The sequence below is a fragment of the Etheostoma cragini genome, chromosome 13 (genome assembly GCF_013103735.1).
Source record: "Etheostoma cragini isolate CJK2018 chromosome 13, CSU_Ecrag_1.0, whole genome shotgun sequence".
NCBI lineage: Eukaryota > Metazoa > Chordata > Actinopteri > Perciformes > Percidae > Etheostoma > Etheostoma cragini.
This window is the reverse complement of record NC_048419.1, coordinates 10063492-10079465: the sequence shown is the minus strand read 5'-3', so window position 1 is coordinate 10079465 and position 15974 is coordinate 10063492. Positions and strand designations below refer to the sequence as shown.

General features: G+C 39.9%; 3 protein-coding genes across 5 annotated transcripts in view; 1 reads left to right on the top strand and 2 right to left on the bottom strand.

The window, feature by feature from the left end:
- Window positions 1-2151: 2151 nt before the first annotated feature.
- Window positions 2152-6375, bottom strand: itpkca (inositol-trisphosphate 3-kinase Ca). Of its 2 annotated transcripts, none has more exons than XM_034889181.1 (7): window positions 6135-6375; window positions 4032-4131; window positions 3696-3909; window positions 3108-3312; window positions 2837-2938; window positions 2675-2746; window positions 2152-2483 (listed from the first exon to the last, which is right to left on the bottom strand). In XM_034889181.1, the coding sequence occupies exons 1-7, from the start codon at window positions 6144-6146 to the stop codon at window positions 2277-2279; spliced, it is 912 nt and encodes a 303-aa protein (XP_034745072.1). In that variant the 5' UTR covers window positions 6147-6375; the 3' UTR covers window positions 2152-2276. The 2 variants fall into 2 exon arrangements, with proteins under 2 accessions (XP_034745072.1, XP_034745073.1); XM_034889182.1 differs by lacking the exon at window positions 6135-6375 and adding an exon at window positions 5795-6031.
- On the top strand, window positions 5356-12040 carry ccdc61 (coiled-coil domain containing 61). The gene is made up of 13 exons (XM_034889180.1): window positions 5356-5645; window positions 7090-7247; window positions 7332-7414; window positions 8067-8227; window positions 8330-8482; window positions 8585-8786; window positions 8892-8974; window positions 9106-9326; window positions 9428-9506; window positions 9598-9795; window positions 9879-9912; window positions 10744-10810; window positions 10926-12040. The coding sequence occupies exons 2-13, from the start codon at window positions 7100-7102 to the stop codon at window positions 11018-11020; spliced, it is 1524 nt and encodes a 507-aa protein (XP_034745071.1). The 5' UTR covers window positions 5356-5645; window positions 7090-7099; the 3' UTR covers window positions 11021-12040.
- The window catches only part of LOC117955048 (transcriptional regulator ATRX-like), a 25627-nt gene continuing 21075 nt past the window's right edge, over window positions 11423-15974 (bottom strand). For both annotated transcript variants that reach the window (XM_034889178.1, XM_034889179.1), the window contains exons 27-35: window positions 15784-15875; window positions 15587-15692; window positions 15280-15457; window positions 14492-14683; window positions 14238-14381; window positions 14038-14103; window positions 13848-13943; window positions 13255-13383; window positions 11423-13169 (exon numbers count right to left, since the gene is read on the bottom strand). In XM_034889178.1, the coding sequence (XP_034745069.1) occupies window positions 13077-13169; window positions 13255-13383; window positions 13848-13943; window positions 14038-14103; window positions 14238-14381; window positions 14492-14683; window positions 15280-15457; window positions 15587-15692; window positions 15784-15875 (1096 nt within the window). In that variant the 3' untranslated portion in view covers window positions 11423-13076. The remainder of the gene's footprint in view (window positions 13170-13254; window positions 13384-13847; window positions 13944-14037; window positions 14104-14237; window positions 14382-14491; window positions 14684-15279; window positions 15458-15586; window positions 15693-15783; window positions 15876-15974) is intronic.

Here is a 15974-nt window from a genome sequence, read left to right as displayed (position 1 = left end):
ATCCCCTGCCCAACCCCTCTGTCTTTGAGCACACCCTGATTGGTACGTTCATCTGTTCATTTGGAAAACACTATTCCTTTTTTTTAATGCCTCAATTTAGCTTCGCCTTAAAGAGCTACAAGTGACACAAGGTTTGCTTTATGTAATTGGTCTTTTAATTACTCAGTTTTATCTGCCCAGGTTAAACCAAGGAGTTTCCAGTCTGAATTTCAACCTTGATTCTCCCCTGCTACTAAAACTAATATGTGTGATGTGACTAGAAGCTTACCCCCCTCTATCTTTACCACCACCGAGGTACCTTTCTGCAAGGCACTTAACTCAACATGTGGGGTTTGCTCAGTGGGCAGCAGATCAGACCGTGGTTGTGCTGTGCAGCTTCAAGCCCCTCTCAGAGTGCTTTTTGTTGTTGTTGCTACAGACTGTGTGGGAGGATTTGTTGAGCATGACTTTCAGTTTCTCTGTCTGTTCATCCCTTTAATCTCATCTGGGGCTGCAGGTAAGGGCAGGGGTTGCCTCTATCTGCCGTCTGATGGCTGAATGACAGAAGTAGACAGGTGTGGAAAACAAGAGGGCACATCTGCCTTCATCTCACCAGTCATCCCTGCATCAGGTGTTGAACTTCATTCATTCATATTAGAATCTGTTCAGGTTTACAGTACTGCATATCTATCACTTTTATATGATATTAGTAATATCTGCAGAGATCCATTCATGCTTTACTTTCTTAACAGAATTACTTTCAATGAATTTAACAATAAACAACTAAATACTGACCCCTCCCCCACTCAACACGATGTTTTTAGATGATGAGCTATATTTCACATATAGTGTCTGTGTGTGTGTTTATGTATATATATATATATATATATATATATATATATATATATATATATATATATGAGGACAAAAACAGACTCAGTTTTTGTGAGTAACCAAGACTAAAAATCCCTACTAAGACAAAAAGATTCACATTTTGACCAGAGAGCAGTCCGGGTGTCAGCCTCTAACCCTAACCCTGTAGGAAGGATAAATAAGGCGAGTTCATTTATTTTAAAATGCAATGCGATTGATCAGTGGTCAATAGTTAATGTAGCATAGTCACTAGTCTTTAATACATGAGCAGAACTATTTTGTTGTAATATTACTCCTCCTTGTGCTGATAAACAATCCATTCAATGTCAGTCAACATTCTGGCCTAAAATTGGACTTGTTGATGAGAAAGATGAAGTGTCTACAGCTAGCAGCCCTTTTTAGCTGCACTTAGGCACAAGGTGGCTCTGAGCTTAATGCAAACGTTTGGATGTCTACCATTTTCATTTTCACTCAAATGTCAACCTCATGTGGTGCTAGAGCAAAATTTTCATTTTCAGGAGTCCATAAATGTCTGTACAAAATGGTGGGCTAATTTGTCCAATAGTTTTGGAGATACAGTATTTAGTCTGGACCAAAGTGGGGGACTAACTGACTGACATTGCCTTCCCTAGCGCCACACAGCTAGCATGTCTGCAAACATTTCCCAGTTTATCAGCCCTTCACAATTAAAAGGACAAGGACAAGACTGAAAATGATATAAAATTTAATGTGAAAATAAAAATAAAACTGCCACATTACTTGACAATGATATCCATTGAAGTCCCAAAGATTAGTGTTTTTCATTAATACATAAATGGGGAAATTATTTCACAATCTAATGTGTTACAAATGATGATAATAGTGAGACAAACAAATGAATTGAGGGAATGTAGGAAATAAGTCCACTTTATTAGTTTTAACACTAATTTAACGACACATTGAGACATTTAAATTGCGGATCATCTCAAGCCAAAGAGGGCAGCCATGTCTTTGGCTTATAATTGCTTTTGCCAAGTGTTTCCTGAAATAATGAGCAGGTCCTCTCAAGACAGAAGGGATGGACGCCTCCTGCTGAGGCCAGAAACTGACATTATGTTTGGCTCTTACAGGGTAAGCTTAGAGTTAGCGGCAGTGCACTGCAGGGGAGTCTGTTCAGTGGACAAACTTTACAAGGCTCAGGTTGACATTCCATAAATCCCAAATGACCTTTTGATCACTATTGTGGGGCTCAATTTGCTGAAAATGAATCTGTTCTGGAAAGTATTTACTTCTGTAATCAATCACATCTTCCTTTTTTTGCACCATTATTCTGCATTTTCTATTTCCCACAAACATTTCAGAAGCCATTGCATCTGCAGTCACTCACTTATGAGTGGTGGAAAGGAAAGATTAAGAGTACATTTCCACAAGTTTAGAGGAGGTATTCAGGTCAGTGGCAGCATGTTGGCCAGTATATCAATGAGGTTGTCCAGACCCCACAGGTAGCCATCTTCTCGATTGCCCTCTACCCAGGGAGTGCGGTGGTCCAAGGTAAGGTGTGCCGGCAACGCCACTGTCTTTCCAAAGTCAATCATCCAGACCCCTGTTTTGCCTGTCCAGTCGTGTAGAAACAGTAAGGAACTGCCCACGACCTGCAGTGATACAGCTGTTAGGAAAACATGCCACCACTGGACAAATGTGCTGTATTACAAAATAAGCCTAACCATGCCTACACCAGCCAACAAAAAGTGAGCAAAATAGATTTCAAATGTAGTTCTTTTGGAACAAGCCCAGTGCTTTTTTTGCCCTTTACACTATTTAACAAAACTGTCCCACGTCTAACCTCATGTGTTCTGAAGAAATCTGACGCCTCCAAGACCTGCCGCAGTTGTCTCAACCGTCTCAGATAGCCCCACTGAAGGGAATAGAAAAGTTTTACATGAGAGGAAAGAAAACAACTCTACAAACTACTAAGTACATGAAAGTCAGTGAAGGTCACACTTACCACAATGTGTGTATTGGACTCAACAAAGTTGTTGAGTGCTTCCATCACTTGCTCTCTGCTTTTGGTCCTTTTAAAGTTTGTGTGACATTCTTCATTTGACTTCTGCACAGGAAACGTAAAGGTTAGAGCATTGTGATGCAACATGTCTAGCTATTAAACTATTAAAATAGGGAAAAAATGGCAAAGATTGTCAAGCTAGCAGAATTTGTTCCCTATATTCATTATCAAGAGAAACCAAAGACCTGACACAAACCATCTTTAATTAACTTACACTGAATCCTTCGATACGGAAACCCAGAGATGTTGTGGAGCTCAGCGTCTCCCTCCACTGCATGTACCTGGTTTTCAGCACTGCCTGCAGGGCTCGCTCCTGGACCGTTGGGGCATCTGGGTCCACAGCCACCATCTTCTCATACATGTCGTTACGAGGCTGCGGCCGTTCTCTGGCCACCTGCAGCTCCCCCTCCAGGTATGTGCTGTGAAGGACATGACTAACTGTCACTGTGACTGAAACTGATTATTGCATTAAAGGCTATTATAATGGTGAAAAAAACTAAGTTGTATAGCTTTAACATAAGTACTAATAAGATAATTTAAACTTAACAGATGCTTTTTTGTTTAGTATTTACAAATAAATGAAACCCTTTTTTCCTGTCTGACAACTGCAACAAAATTAAACTTCTAATACTTCTATGAGTGTTTTATAGTGTTGTATTTCAGCCTCTAATATATTGATTTTAAGGATATTTAAAAAAATATCCGGCCTTTCTGAGAATTAGTGCTGCACATCTCCATCTTCATTTTTTTTCTGAAATGAAACTTTCTAACTTGGTGACTAAAATTGCCCGATAAATCTTACCGGCTGCCCATCTTGCAGTCCATGATGGCAGGTGAGTTGAAATGGGTCAGCAAGTTATCCATCATGTTGTAATCCTGCTCGTCCCGCTGCACCACACCGTGGTAGACTGGAACAAAGGGCCTCAAAACATCCTCCATCAGCCTAAGGTAGCATTGTTGCTCCCCCTCACAAAACTTCTTCAGCAGTGTGCCATAGTCCCCAACATGAAAGCTCCCTGTAAAGACAAGCAAGGAAAAGAAGACAAACCACATGTCTTCTATCACTTACATTGTGGATTTTTAGATTTAGACCCGCTGAGGAGCAAAATGAACGACAAGTAAGACCTGATTAACTAACCTGCATGTCCGACCACTTGCAGCCACTGCTGAGGTTTTTTGGGAGTCATAGGGAGGAGAGATGAAGTCCCACAACTTTTGTGTTTCTTCCATGCGGAGTTCTGCATGGGAAGACCAAAAACCTCAGTCCGTCATTCTTTAGTACACACACACTCCAGGTCACACTCCTCTGCCGTCTGTGTGTTTCTGCATGGTTACAGACAAGCAGCAGACTTCAGACTCAGTCACTCGACTTTTTGCCTAATGGGTGAACAATGTCTCCATGGAAACAGCCCTACACCAAGACTAAGTGAAGACAGGCCAAGGTCGGCTCTGATCTTGTGCAAGAGGTAAATCAATCATTTACAAAAAGCACTTGTTTTCTTACTGCAAACTGCTATTAAACACTGAACCAAAAAGTAAAAGGCTGAACACACAGTGTCAACATGGAAGTTGGAAATTATGTTGAAAATGTGGTGCCGACACCATTAATTGGTTGATTGAAGAGAAATGTGTCTACTATAATAATTTTAATAAAGCTGGTACCAGCTTGACAAATATGAAGATATTTCTGGTTCTGTCTGTTCCTCAGATCATTACCAATTAGATAATCTAGCAGCTCAATGATAATATTAATACAATTAATTAATATCATATCGTAACATATCCTGGAAGATGTACATTTGATCCCTAAAATGCTAAATGTTTTGCACTACACTTTTAAAGGTATCTGTACTTTACTTAGATGCTACTTAATACTTCTACTACACTACATTCTGGAGGGAAATGTTGTACTTTAGTCCACTAAATGTCTTTGACAACTCAAGCTACTATAGTTACTTTGGAGATGAATTACATTCCCAACAGGTGATCGGTTCATAAATTATGATGGACTGTTAAAGATGAAACTATACAAACTGTGTAAAGCAATTGAAGTTAACTCTACTTCAACCAACAACAATTGAATGCTGCTTACAAATTAATGCAAGCTATATGCACAGACGCCATTTTTCTGCATGTGTTCTTTTATCAGAGACAGTTTTGTTATGGAGAACCTTTGCTTATATATATATATATATGTATAGAGAGAAAGAGAGAGAAAATATTTGCATTTTTTTAGTACATTTGTATTTTTCTTCAGCAATATAATCAGTGATGATATTCCTGTAATGTATATTAGTCATGTGAATTGTATAATGAGCATTTAGATTGTTATGTTGCAGCTACATCTGATATTTCCCCCCCACCACTATTCATTTTCAGCATCACGTTGTAGTCGTGCGGACTGTATAAAACAGGTCGTGCGGTACTGTGGATGTAGTGTCTGTTCACTACCGATGGAGGGCAGCGATGCGCCCGAGAGGCGTAGAGCATCTGTAAAGTTAAAGCAGAGGAAGCGGCGGCGGAGGCAAAGCAAAGTGAAGAAGAAGAATTTAACGGTTCCCGGTTGTTGAACCGCTCCCGTCTCCACGGTGGCTTCCAAATGGTTTTGGGCTGTATTGTACCACCAATCAAGCGGTCAGCTGTTTCATGAACTTTACCTAACTGACGCACCGCGATGTTTTGCCAACGAGTAGCTAACGTTATGTGTTGACAGCTTCCCTCAGCAATTTACGGATTATTACTGCGACCAAAGGTAACGTTAACGTATTTGTGTTTGGTGTTTATTCGGACACTGAATAACACGTTTGCTCCATTAACAAATGGCTTGGTTAGCTAGCTAGCTGTGACTCAGTTTAAGTAGTGATCCATCGCTAACTACCGATAATGTCCATGCTAGCTTACCTTAGCTAACGTTACCAGAGCGAAGCTGTTAGGATCTATTGACAGCAATAACGTTAATGTATAACGTAGCTTTAACTTAACGTTAGTTACCTAACGTTATAGTTCAGGAGGAGTCTGCAAGTAAGTTATCAATTTAGCCGAGTCCCAAACTTAACGTTACTGTTGTGAACAAGCTAGCTAACGTTAAAAAAGCATTACCGTTACCCCGACCGTCTATAATGTTGTCTGTGCATAAACACATGAAAGATGAGGTTAACACGGATTTCACTGTGCACGGGATGAAGTGGAGTCAATCTAATAGCATTGTAACGCAACAAAAGAGATACAGTGAATAACTTACCTCGTAAAACATGACTTGACTAAGACATTTGCGGAGTCCTCGAGAAACGGTTTGCCCAACCAACCAGAACTTTTTTTCCCAATAAAAATGATGACACCTTTGGAAAAGGACTCTGTTGGCTCGCTACCGCCCCTCGCGTTGTGTTTTTAGACTGTTCAGACTGTGAGACGAATCCTTACTTTTACGCTATGGGTGAGCCTGGTGAAATAGGAGAGAACGCTAGAATAAAATGGATACGTTTAAAACAACCTTGTTAATGCAAGCAGCAGTTAGCTAGGTTAGCTCCCCTCTGAGAAATGATATCTATTATTAAATTCAAGATAACAGACATCTATCATTTTCTAAAGTGAATATAACCCCATGTTTGTGTTTTTACATTTAGGTTCATAGGATGGATGGATGGATAGATGGATAGATAGATAGATAGAAAATGTTCACAAATCAATCTAGGCTAGATAAAGTACAAATATAACACCCTATAGTATAAAACTGTATGCACGTCCTTATTTACTGCTAATGTTGCTTTGGTTTCCTTCAGACTATAAACCCATTAGCGGACATATAAAAAGCAAACGTATAATTTAAAAATTTAACAGAATACAGTTTTCTCCATTTAGATTCATCATCTTAAGCTCTTTAAGCCATTGAATCAGGTTCAATTGTGTCCAAATGTTGATGTTTGATATTATGTCAATGGCTCCATCTGGTCTGAGGCTCTGCTGGGAGGCCAGAGATCTAAAATTCCTAAACCCCCACCACAAGATGGTTTGTAGACTTTGCAAGATGAAAATTAGTTCTCTTGGTCAAATCAGGGTTATGATCAGGCTTTAGATTTGTTCCTGGCATCAGATGTATCTCTGTGACATTGCACTTCCTAACCATACAGGAGCTTGTAAACCTGCCCACTAACATTACTCAGCTGGGATTGATTGCTATATTTATTGCTCCTACACAGACCCGGAGTGATGGAGGAGGGCTCTGAGGTGATGGAGGATATTGTATTTCGAGGAGTGGAGTTTTCTGTGAAGATAGAGGTGGACAAGGGTTTGCTGATAGTCGAAATCTCGGACTCAATGACAGCCGATCAATGGAGGGGGGAGTTTGATCCAGCATGTAAGTAGCATACATCTGTTCCAGATTAAATGTCAGCACAGGCACATTTAGTCTCACTCACGCTATTTCATATTTTTCTATTAGACATTGAGGACCTGACCCGCAAAACTGGCAACTTCAAGCAGTTCCCTATTTTCTGCAGCATGTTGGAATCAGCTGTTAGAAAGGTAGGTTTGAAGGTACACACAGATATAAATATATGAAATGAATGGAAAAAAAATCCAGCGGTGGCACAAATGCATTCAAAAACAATAGAAAGATGTGAACAGACACAGATTTGCCAGAGGCTGTGTGAGCTGAGGCGCGAGTCATTCATTCGAGTTCAGTGTTTCCACTTGAGCGAAAAAAAAATGTACAGTTGTCCCGAACTGTCTTATTCCCTCTATTCTTTTCATTAATGTGAAGGACTAAAAGGAGGAGGCCTGGAAGAAAATAAGAAACAATTGGTAATTTGGGCACATTTAGAAATCTTGTGTGTGCTGTTTCAACAAACAGCAGTACTGCCTGTCAGGCCGTTTGTCGCTAAAACAAAAATACACAGTCAAACTTGTGCAAAGACAGGGAAACAAAGAGTTGTATATCAACACACCTTAATTTCACACTAGATTAATGATTCTCAGATGAGAAAATACATAATTATTATTTGTGTATTTAAATATAAATGAAATGGTAAAGACATTTGTTGTTGCTGTAAATGTAAGGGTAAGGCAGACATGACCTAATGATTTTTAAACCAGGAGGCCACCAGAGCAGCTGCAGATGTGTGTTGTTACTGTTTTCTTTCTAACGTTGCATAGCTAACTTGAGCTTTTTCTGCAGATGAGTGATTCTGTTACACTTGACCTCTTGACCTACTCTGACCTGGAACTGCTACGGAACCGAAAAGCTGGAGTGGTTAGTCGTCCTCGCGGCCATCAGCAGTCATCTCTTCTCACTGCAAAACGATATCTAATCCTCATATACACTGTGGAGTTTGACAGGTTTGTGCCTCTGCAGCAACAGACATAGTCACATAATAATTACTGAATTTTGTTTGGTGATGCCCTCTAACGCACGATTTGCTGCCTGTTCTGTATTTGTAGGATACACTACCCTTTACCCCTGCCCTATGTGGGTAAGCCTGACCCGGCTGCCCTACAGAAGGAAGTCCGAGCTCTGAGGGCTGAGCTCAACACTATCTCCTCTCATGGAATTAACAAATCTGCAGAACTAGAAATACAGCGGCTTCGAGCAGAGTAGGTTGCATTTCATTTCCATTGTCATGACCAATATAAAGGGATGTAGTTTTTTATCATTTTTTTATTTATTTATTTAAAAAGTCTCCTACTGTTTTCAAGGCTGGCTCTGGTCAAAGAAGAGAAGGAGTCCATGGGCAAGGTTCTGGAGCGACTGCAGGTCAGTGGTCCCACGTCCGGACGAGAGGACTGGAGGGTCAGAGATGTGGTGAGAACGCTGGAGGAGCAGCTTGTGAAGGAGAGGGCCAAAAGTCAACGCTCAGCCAGCAAGAGATGCCAGGAGCAGCGACTCCTAATGGAGCAGGTGGACCACTTCTGCTTCTCAATGTAGTCCAAAAGATTAACTTAGTTTCTTTTGGGACTCAGCTGGTTTTAACTGTTGTTGTCTTTTGTTCCCTGTCCTGGCTAGTTTGAGGAGCTTAGAGCATCAGAGTGTGCTCTCCGTGTTCGTGTCAAGAATCTCACCAGCGAACTGGCGTTGCTGCGGAGAGGGTAAGCCTAAGCGTGTATGATGTCTTTACTTTCACTCCATTTTTCATTCATTTACTTACAATGTGGAGTGAAGTTGTTAAATCTGAATATTATTTACTTACTTAGCACACACCCTCTATGTGTGTCTGCAGTAGAGTGACTCCTGTGTCCAGTCACATTCGCTCTCGAGTTGATGGGGATACCTATCGCTCGCTCTCCCGCGAGAGGAGGTCGGGGTACGGGACAGTTAGGGCTCGCTCGGGATCCAGAGAACGGATGGAGGACAGAGGGCAAAGGTCAGAGGAAAGGGGAAGAAGAGCAGACTCCTCGGGGCCGCGTGCTCGCATACCCAGGCCGTCACCTTCTCCCACTGGTACTGGATCTGCTCATGATGTTGCAGTAGTTTGGCCTATCATTTCAAATACAAGGTGATGATGCCTTTATCTCTAAATATTCCCACCTACTATCTAACAGGGTCCCGGGTAGATCGCTTTGACCCAACTGCTTACATCCGGGACAGACAGCGCAGACAGAAAGAGGCAGATGTCAAAAAGTTGGTCTCCTTTCTTTTTTCTTTTGACAACACACTGGTATTTGATGTTGTAGTTGCGCGGAGCAACAGTTTCAACCCTGTTTTCTGTCAGACAAAGAAAAGTACGGAGGGACATGCTGGCATCACCCGTTGGCTCTGAGAGGGGGCGTTCACGTTCCAGAGAGGCGTATCCTCAGATGGTCCGATCTGGCAGCAGAGGCAGGAGTTTATCAGTGGAGCGGAGAGGGAGCAGGAACTCCTCTGGAAGCTCGTTAGTGGACATGGATGAAATGACCAAAACTTTGTTCAGGTGATTGAATTACCTCTTTTTAGTTTGTTTATGCTCTGTTGTTTTAGCTGGTTATTTTAACATCTCTTATTCTGTGTCTACAGAGCAAGAAAACAAACTTACAATGGACCCAGTGTGGTGAGTGGCTTGGTATTTAGTTTAACTCTAGTACAATGTTACTAACTTACGTGTGTGTGTGTGTGTGTGTGTGTGTGTGTGTGTGTGTGTGTGTGTGTGTGTGTGTGTGTGTGTGTGTGTGTGTGTGTGTGTGTGTGTGTGTGTGTGTCACAGCCTCAACCCAATTTCTTCCTTCTGATGTTGTAAATCTTTAAAACACGTTGCAAATATGGAGTTTTCTAAACAATCTGGGCACTGTAGTTTTTAGACCAACATACCAGTATTCAAAAAGGAGTAGATGGTGCATTTATCGGGGAGCATTTTCATCCGTAGATAAATATAAATTTGACACAAGTGATTGGGACTGACTCAAAATGAACCACAGTGCCCATGTTCATTACAATGGAGAAATGTTGCCCAGTGCAATCATTTCTTTAAAGGTGTCCTGGGACCAATATTTAATTACTTTGTGGTAATGTCTACCATGGACTCTAACATTTTTTTGTGGAAAAAATGCCTTTGTTAACTTGTTCCAAGCCATTCTAGCGTGGCATAGAAAGCCTGCAGGAAGACTTGGCTCAATTTGTGCCAATTCTCATTAATATTCAACGGGATAAGCTGCTTGACTCCGATTGGCTAACAGCTAGCCAATGAGAGCCTGGCTAACAGTATCCTTTATCCAGCGCAACAGGGTGAGCTCATAAATAGTAATGAGCTCAGGCAACATGACGTCAGACTGACCAGTCAGTAAGATCCATTCATTGAAGGCTTTGGGATTTGTCGAAAATAAGAGAAAAACCAGAATATTGCCAGGCGTGTTATCCTTTTAATGTGCGATCTGTGTGTTTCTAGTCTAGAGGAGGCCTTTTGACCAGGAAGCCATTATGCAGTACTCCAACACACAGAATGAAAGATAAAGGTAACTAATGCAAGTCTTTTAACATCTTTGCTGCAATAAAAGTCATTTAAATTGAAGGGAAAAAAGTTTGCCACCACATATCATCTTCTTACCATTTTTATGTATCCAACCCCAGAGAGCTCCATAGATACAGGTGCTGAGCTGTCAGAGATTGATGCCAGGCTCCTGGCACTTCAGGAGTACATGAGGGACCTGGATACAGGACACTAACGACCCGCTGCACATGTAAATATGTTACCTGACAACTGCACAGCTTGGAGCTGCTTTTTTTTTCTTTTTTTTTACTTTGGACAGACTAAGAAGCTTTAAAATTGACCAACTGTTGTATCTGTGAGAGACTAAAACTCCAACTGGAGGCTCAGACTTCCAGGATTTCAGGAAACCGCAGCCATCACTCTGGACTACTTTTTGTGGACTGAAATTATTTTTTTAATATACCATGTTTTCATTAATTAACTTAAAATATGACTGTGTCTGAGTGTTGTGTTATCATTTCTTTTTTACACCTCACCAAACCCTCTAAAGTAGTTACATGGACGTACATTTTGACAGTACCTCAGTCTAGAAATAATTGAATTTGATCCTTCACTTGCTTGTTGGGTTTCTTTTTAATTGGTTATGTGAGAGCACATCACTTGCTTTATTTGTTGTGGAGTTTTCTCCATGTGCGTGTGTGCGTATGTGTCATCCTTTTTCTTTCTAATAAGTCAAGCAATTATTTTATACTGAAATGCGATCCACATGTTAATATATTGTTAAACCTTTGATGGACTGTTGTCTCTTCTGCCCAGTGCATGTTGGGATACACTCCTGTACCCTGAAAGATAATACAGAAGTAGAGGACATGACTGGCTAAATGCACGTCACCATAATCACAGCTGGTGGTTAAATGCCATTCCAGCCTTAGTCTGCATTTCCAATTCCTATGTTCCAATGTGTTCTCTTTCCTGCTCGACATTGAACTCAACGTTCCCAGTGCATTTTAAGCATTATAGTTGATAGTATAATACAACAGTTGCTCTGCATAGTGCATTAAAATGTACACTGTTTAAACAAAAGTGGAACCAATTTCCCTCTGATGTTGTACTGTATCCCAAACTCAAGCATTAAAGCTATTTATCTTAGGTAACATTTGTTCAAGGAAACCATGCTTATCTAAGATATTTGTATGTATGTTTACATAAATCCAAACCACTTTCAAGGTGATGTACATCAAAAGTGTATGAACAACGACACCTTTTTTATAATAGTAAAACTGCCAAATTTTGTATGAACTGCTGTATGTAAATGCGCACTAAAACTTTCAAATTTTTTTCCCAGTCTATCTTTTATATCATCTAAAAATATAATTTATAAGAATGGTATCCTGTGTTTACATTTTTGTACACACTGATACCTTTGCACTATTGTCAGTTGAAGTGGAACTGGAGGGAAACCTTGAAGGGTTTTTACATCACTGCAGCCGGTTTGCTTGTTTTCATTAATTAAATGAACGGCCGGGCAGGGAGCCTCCTGCTCCGGGGAACAACTCGGTGGCTGAACAGCTGTTTTGTTTCTACTTGGAAGGGAGAGTTATGTTAGTTTGTCATAACTGCAATGTAGCGAGATACACGCATTAACAGCATTTAGGCTACATATGCACACAAATTCTGAGGACATTCTTAAAAAAATAACATTTGCTTTCTTACAAAAAGTTTCAAATTCACTGTCCTGCACAAGTGTTCACAACACTGAACAGATATTCTCACTAATTAAACTTTGACCTTTTTTAACAGAGCTTTGCTATCTCTGTCAGGGCCTGAACCGTTTTGCTGGTTCACAAACACACAAAAAAATAAGAACCAATTTTAGTTTTGTCAGTTTAATACATACTTAAAATAAATCTATAGAAAAACATTGAGGTTAAACAGTAAGGCAGGTACAGTAAATCATCAAATTGATGTTCAGGCTCAAAGTTTTTGGTATGAAAGTACAACGGTTTTTTTTTTGTGCAAACTTTAAAAAAAATGGTATTGTTAAATCTAACTAGATGTTAAAGTGCTTGAGAGGTTACAAAACAAAACGGTTAGTACACCTGAACATTGAAACTGAAATTACATTACTTTAAATCCTAAGAAATTGAAATAAGGTTCTAAAACATCTGATAATGTGTTGCTGGTACGTCATTTTAATGATATTTTTTCTATATTGTTAAACATACATTCAATTCGGTGATAGAGCAGTGATAAAGAGCAAAGGCATCTTTTTGGTTTTCAACCAAAACATGTCAAGTCTGTCCAGGCTGGGTCACAGTGGTCATGGTCACCTGCATCAACTGAACCCTTCGATTGTGCAGGATGGCCTGAATGCTACGTGTAAGCTACGGGGGGGACATGAAACATGAGATTGACTATTTGTACATGTAGGTATATACATACGCACACACATGCATAAAAATGACTTACCGTTTGTTGCTGTGCAAAATTGTCTCGATAAAGGGCCTGTCTACGTTCCTTCTCTTTTTCATCAAAAATTTTCCAAGTCTCAGCTTTGAACTTAAGTGTGGCCTCAGGCAGACGAGGATACTGTTGCCGCTGTGACATAAAAAAAAAATGGTTACACACAGAAGGTACAAAGAATATTCTGAACAAGTGATCTTTAACTGTAACATATTTGTTTTGCCTTATGAATCAACATACAAAGGAGTCCTGCCATTTCTAAACCCCTCCAAACCAATACACAAATCTAAAACAACCCTTTACCAGTGCACCCCTCAAACAACATCTGTCATTAACATTGTTACTTTCATCTTACACTGTAACATAAGATCTGTTATCTGCAAAGTAATGTGCTGCAATGTATTTTATTAACTCCACAGCAACAATAAAAAGGAAGGCATTTGAAAAGTAATGTATTTATGATTATAAACATGCTGTATAATCATATTTTAAAATATATATGACCAAAATTAGCTGTTTTAAGTTTGTTTTCATCACATTAAAAAATGTACCCTAATTTTAAATACTTCCTTTTACCACAAGACCTAAATGCCACTCACCACTTGTAACATGTACTCCTCGATAGTGTGAGAAGTTGTCCTCTTGGATGCCATTAAGGCCTCCGTTAAATTTGCTCTGCTCCTATTCAGCATTTCCTGCAAAGACCTTTTCTTTAATCAAATGTGTTGACACAAACATCACCAGCAGTTATTTTAAGAAAACGTTTTAGAAACTTATATTTATGTATACCACTAGCTGTTCATTGGTCTTCGTATCCAAGCTGTTTAGGCTTGAGCTGGGTGAAGGGTTGGTAGACTGGAAGAAAAATATTTACATACAGTAAGCACTTAGAGTTATACTGGAAAACCCCGCAATGTGTAGGGAATGCAGTTTTACTAGACAGAGGCCTGTTAATGATGATGAATGCCTTGCAGTAAAGGGCTCTTTACCTCGGCCTCGTACTCGGCCCACGCATCTTTGCGTTCTGCCTCACTGAGCTCCTCTTCTTGTTTATGGTCGAGCAGAGATTCATGCTCGTGGTAAGACACTATCTGGTCTTTACGGGTTTGTAATAGCTGTGCTAAGACCTTATCCTGAGAGAGAGACACAAAAAGTAATTCAATGCAGCAAATCCATCATGGATTTTCAGAAAGCAATGTGTGTTATTTTGACATGGCATCGGAGAACGTGAAAATAAAGGCACCTTTGGCATAACAGGGGTGGTTCTTTTGCTTTTCTTAGAGTTTGGGTCGCCCAGCAGGTCTGGCTCAAATACGTAAAGTTCAGTCAGTTCAAAAAGGGTGAAGTGCCTCTCAATCTGCTGCTGATCCACCACTCGAAAGGACAAAGACTGCTTGGTCACTTGGCGATCATAGATCTTCTCCTCCATGGTGCCCTGGAGATGAAAATGACCAAATAATAAAAAAGGACTGAAAGGTATAGAAGTCCAATAGAAATACAGCAGAGATCTGTGTCCATCCTATACTGACCAATCCAGTATTCCTCTAGGCAAAAAAGCAAAGTCAGCTAAATCAACATAAATGTATGTAGCATAATGGAATGTCTTTACTCCTATCCCATAAATAAATAAATAAATGTATGAACCTTGAAATTGATCTGACTGATCTTGTTTTTTGTCCCAAAAACACAATGCTACCATAAAGTTCTGTTTAAATACAAATGATAGCTGTATTTGCTGTAATAGTCCTACTTGTTCAAATAAAAAAGCAACTATTCCTGCATTGCACAGCCAGTGCACTACAAACTGCAAAAACACAGAGCTACACTCTTAAAACCAGAACGCACATCAGCTAGTTTGACTTAGATTACAGAGTCTGTATCAAATGACATTCATGTAATTTTGTGCAGTTTGTTTTTTACATTGAATTTTGCCGTGGTATTTTAAAATAGTAGCATCAGTTACTAAAATTAACACTTTTCCTCTTATGTTTCCCTTACGTTTTAGATATAAATGAAGACCAGTGACTTTACCTGAGCCAAGAAGCGGTACACAAACACTTGTTTGAGCTGACCAAAGCGGTACACCCTGTATATGCTCTGTATGTCATATGAGGGATTCCATGATGCGTCAAAGATGACGACCCGGTTGGCAGCAACGAGGTTGATGCCTAGTGAGCCGGCTCTTGTTGAGATGAGAAACAATCGTCCGCTAAAATAAAGATCAATAAAATACAATCGGAAGAGGAACTTTGTCATGAGACTGTGAAACATTCTGTCTGGATCTTGTTAAAGTATAATCAATATATTTAGAAAGCTTGGAATAACAGATAATCTGTACCGATCATTGCTGGCATTATTGAACTGATCTGCCCATTTCTTCCTTAAAGGAGCACTGGTGGAACCATCAAGACGATAGTAATCAACGTTTTTAATCCAGCTACGCACTGCAAGAACAAAAAGCATAAAAATCTAAATGACAGTACATTCAAGCTGGACATTTTCTAAATCAATTAATATTTGCCATCCACAGAATACCTTCGAATGTGGATGGGTTTCTGGCATGGTGAAACGTTTTGAGGAAATCCTCAATTAGGTCCAATGAGATCAACGACTGACTGAACACAAGCCTAAAAATGCAAAGACGGATTTGGTTAGATTTGAGGACCAGTCACCATCTCAATAGACCACTGACAGTCTTTCTGTCTAAATTTGCTTCAGATTAGGAG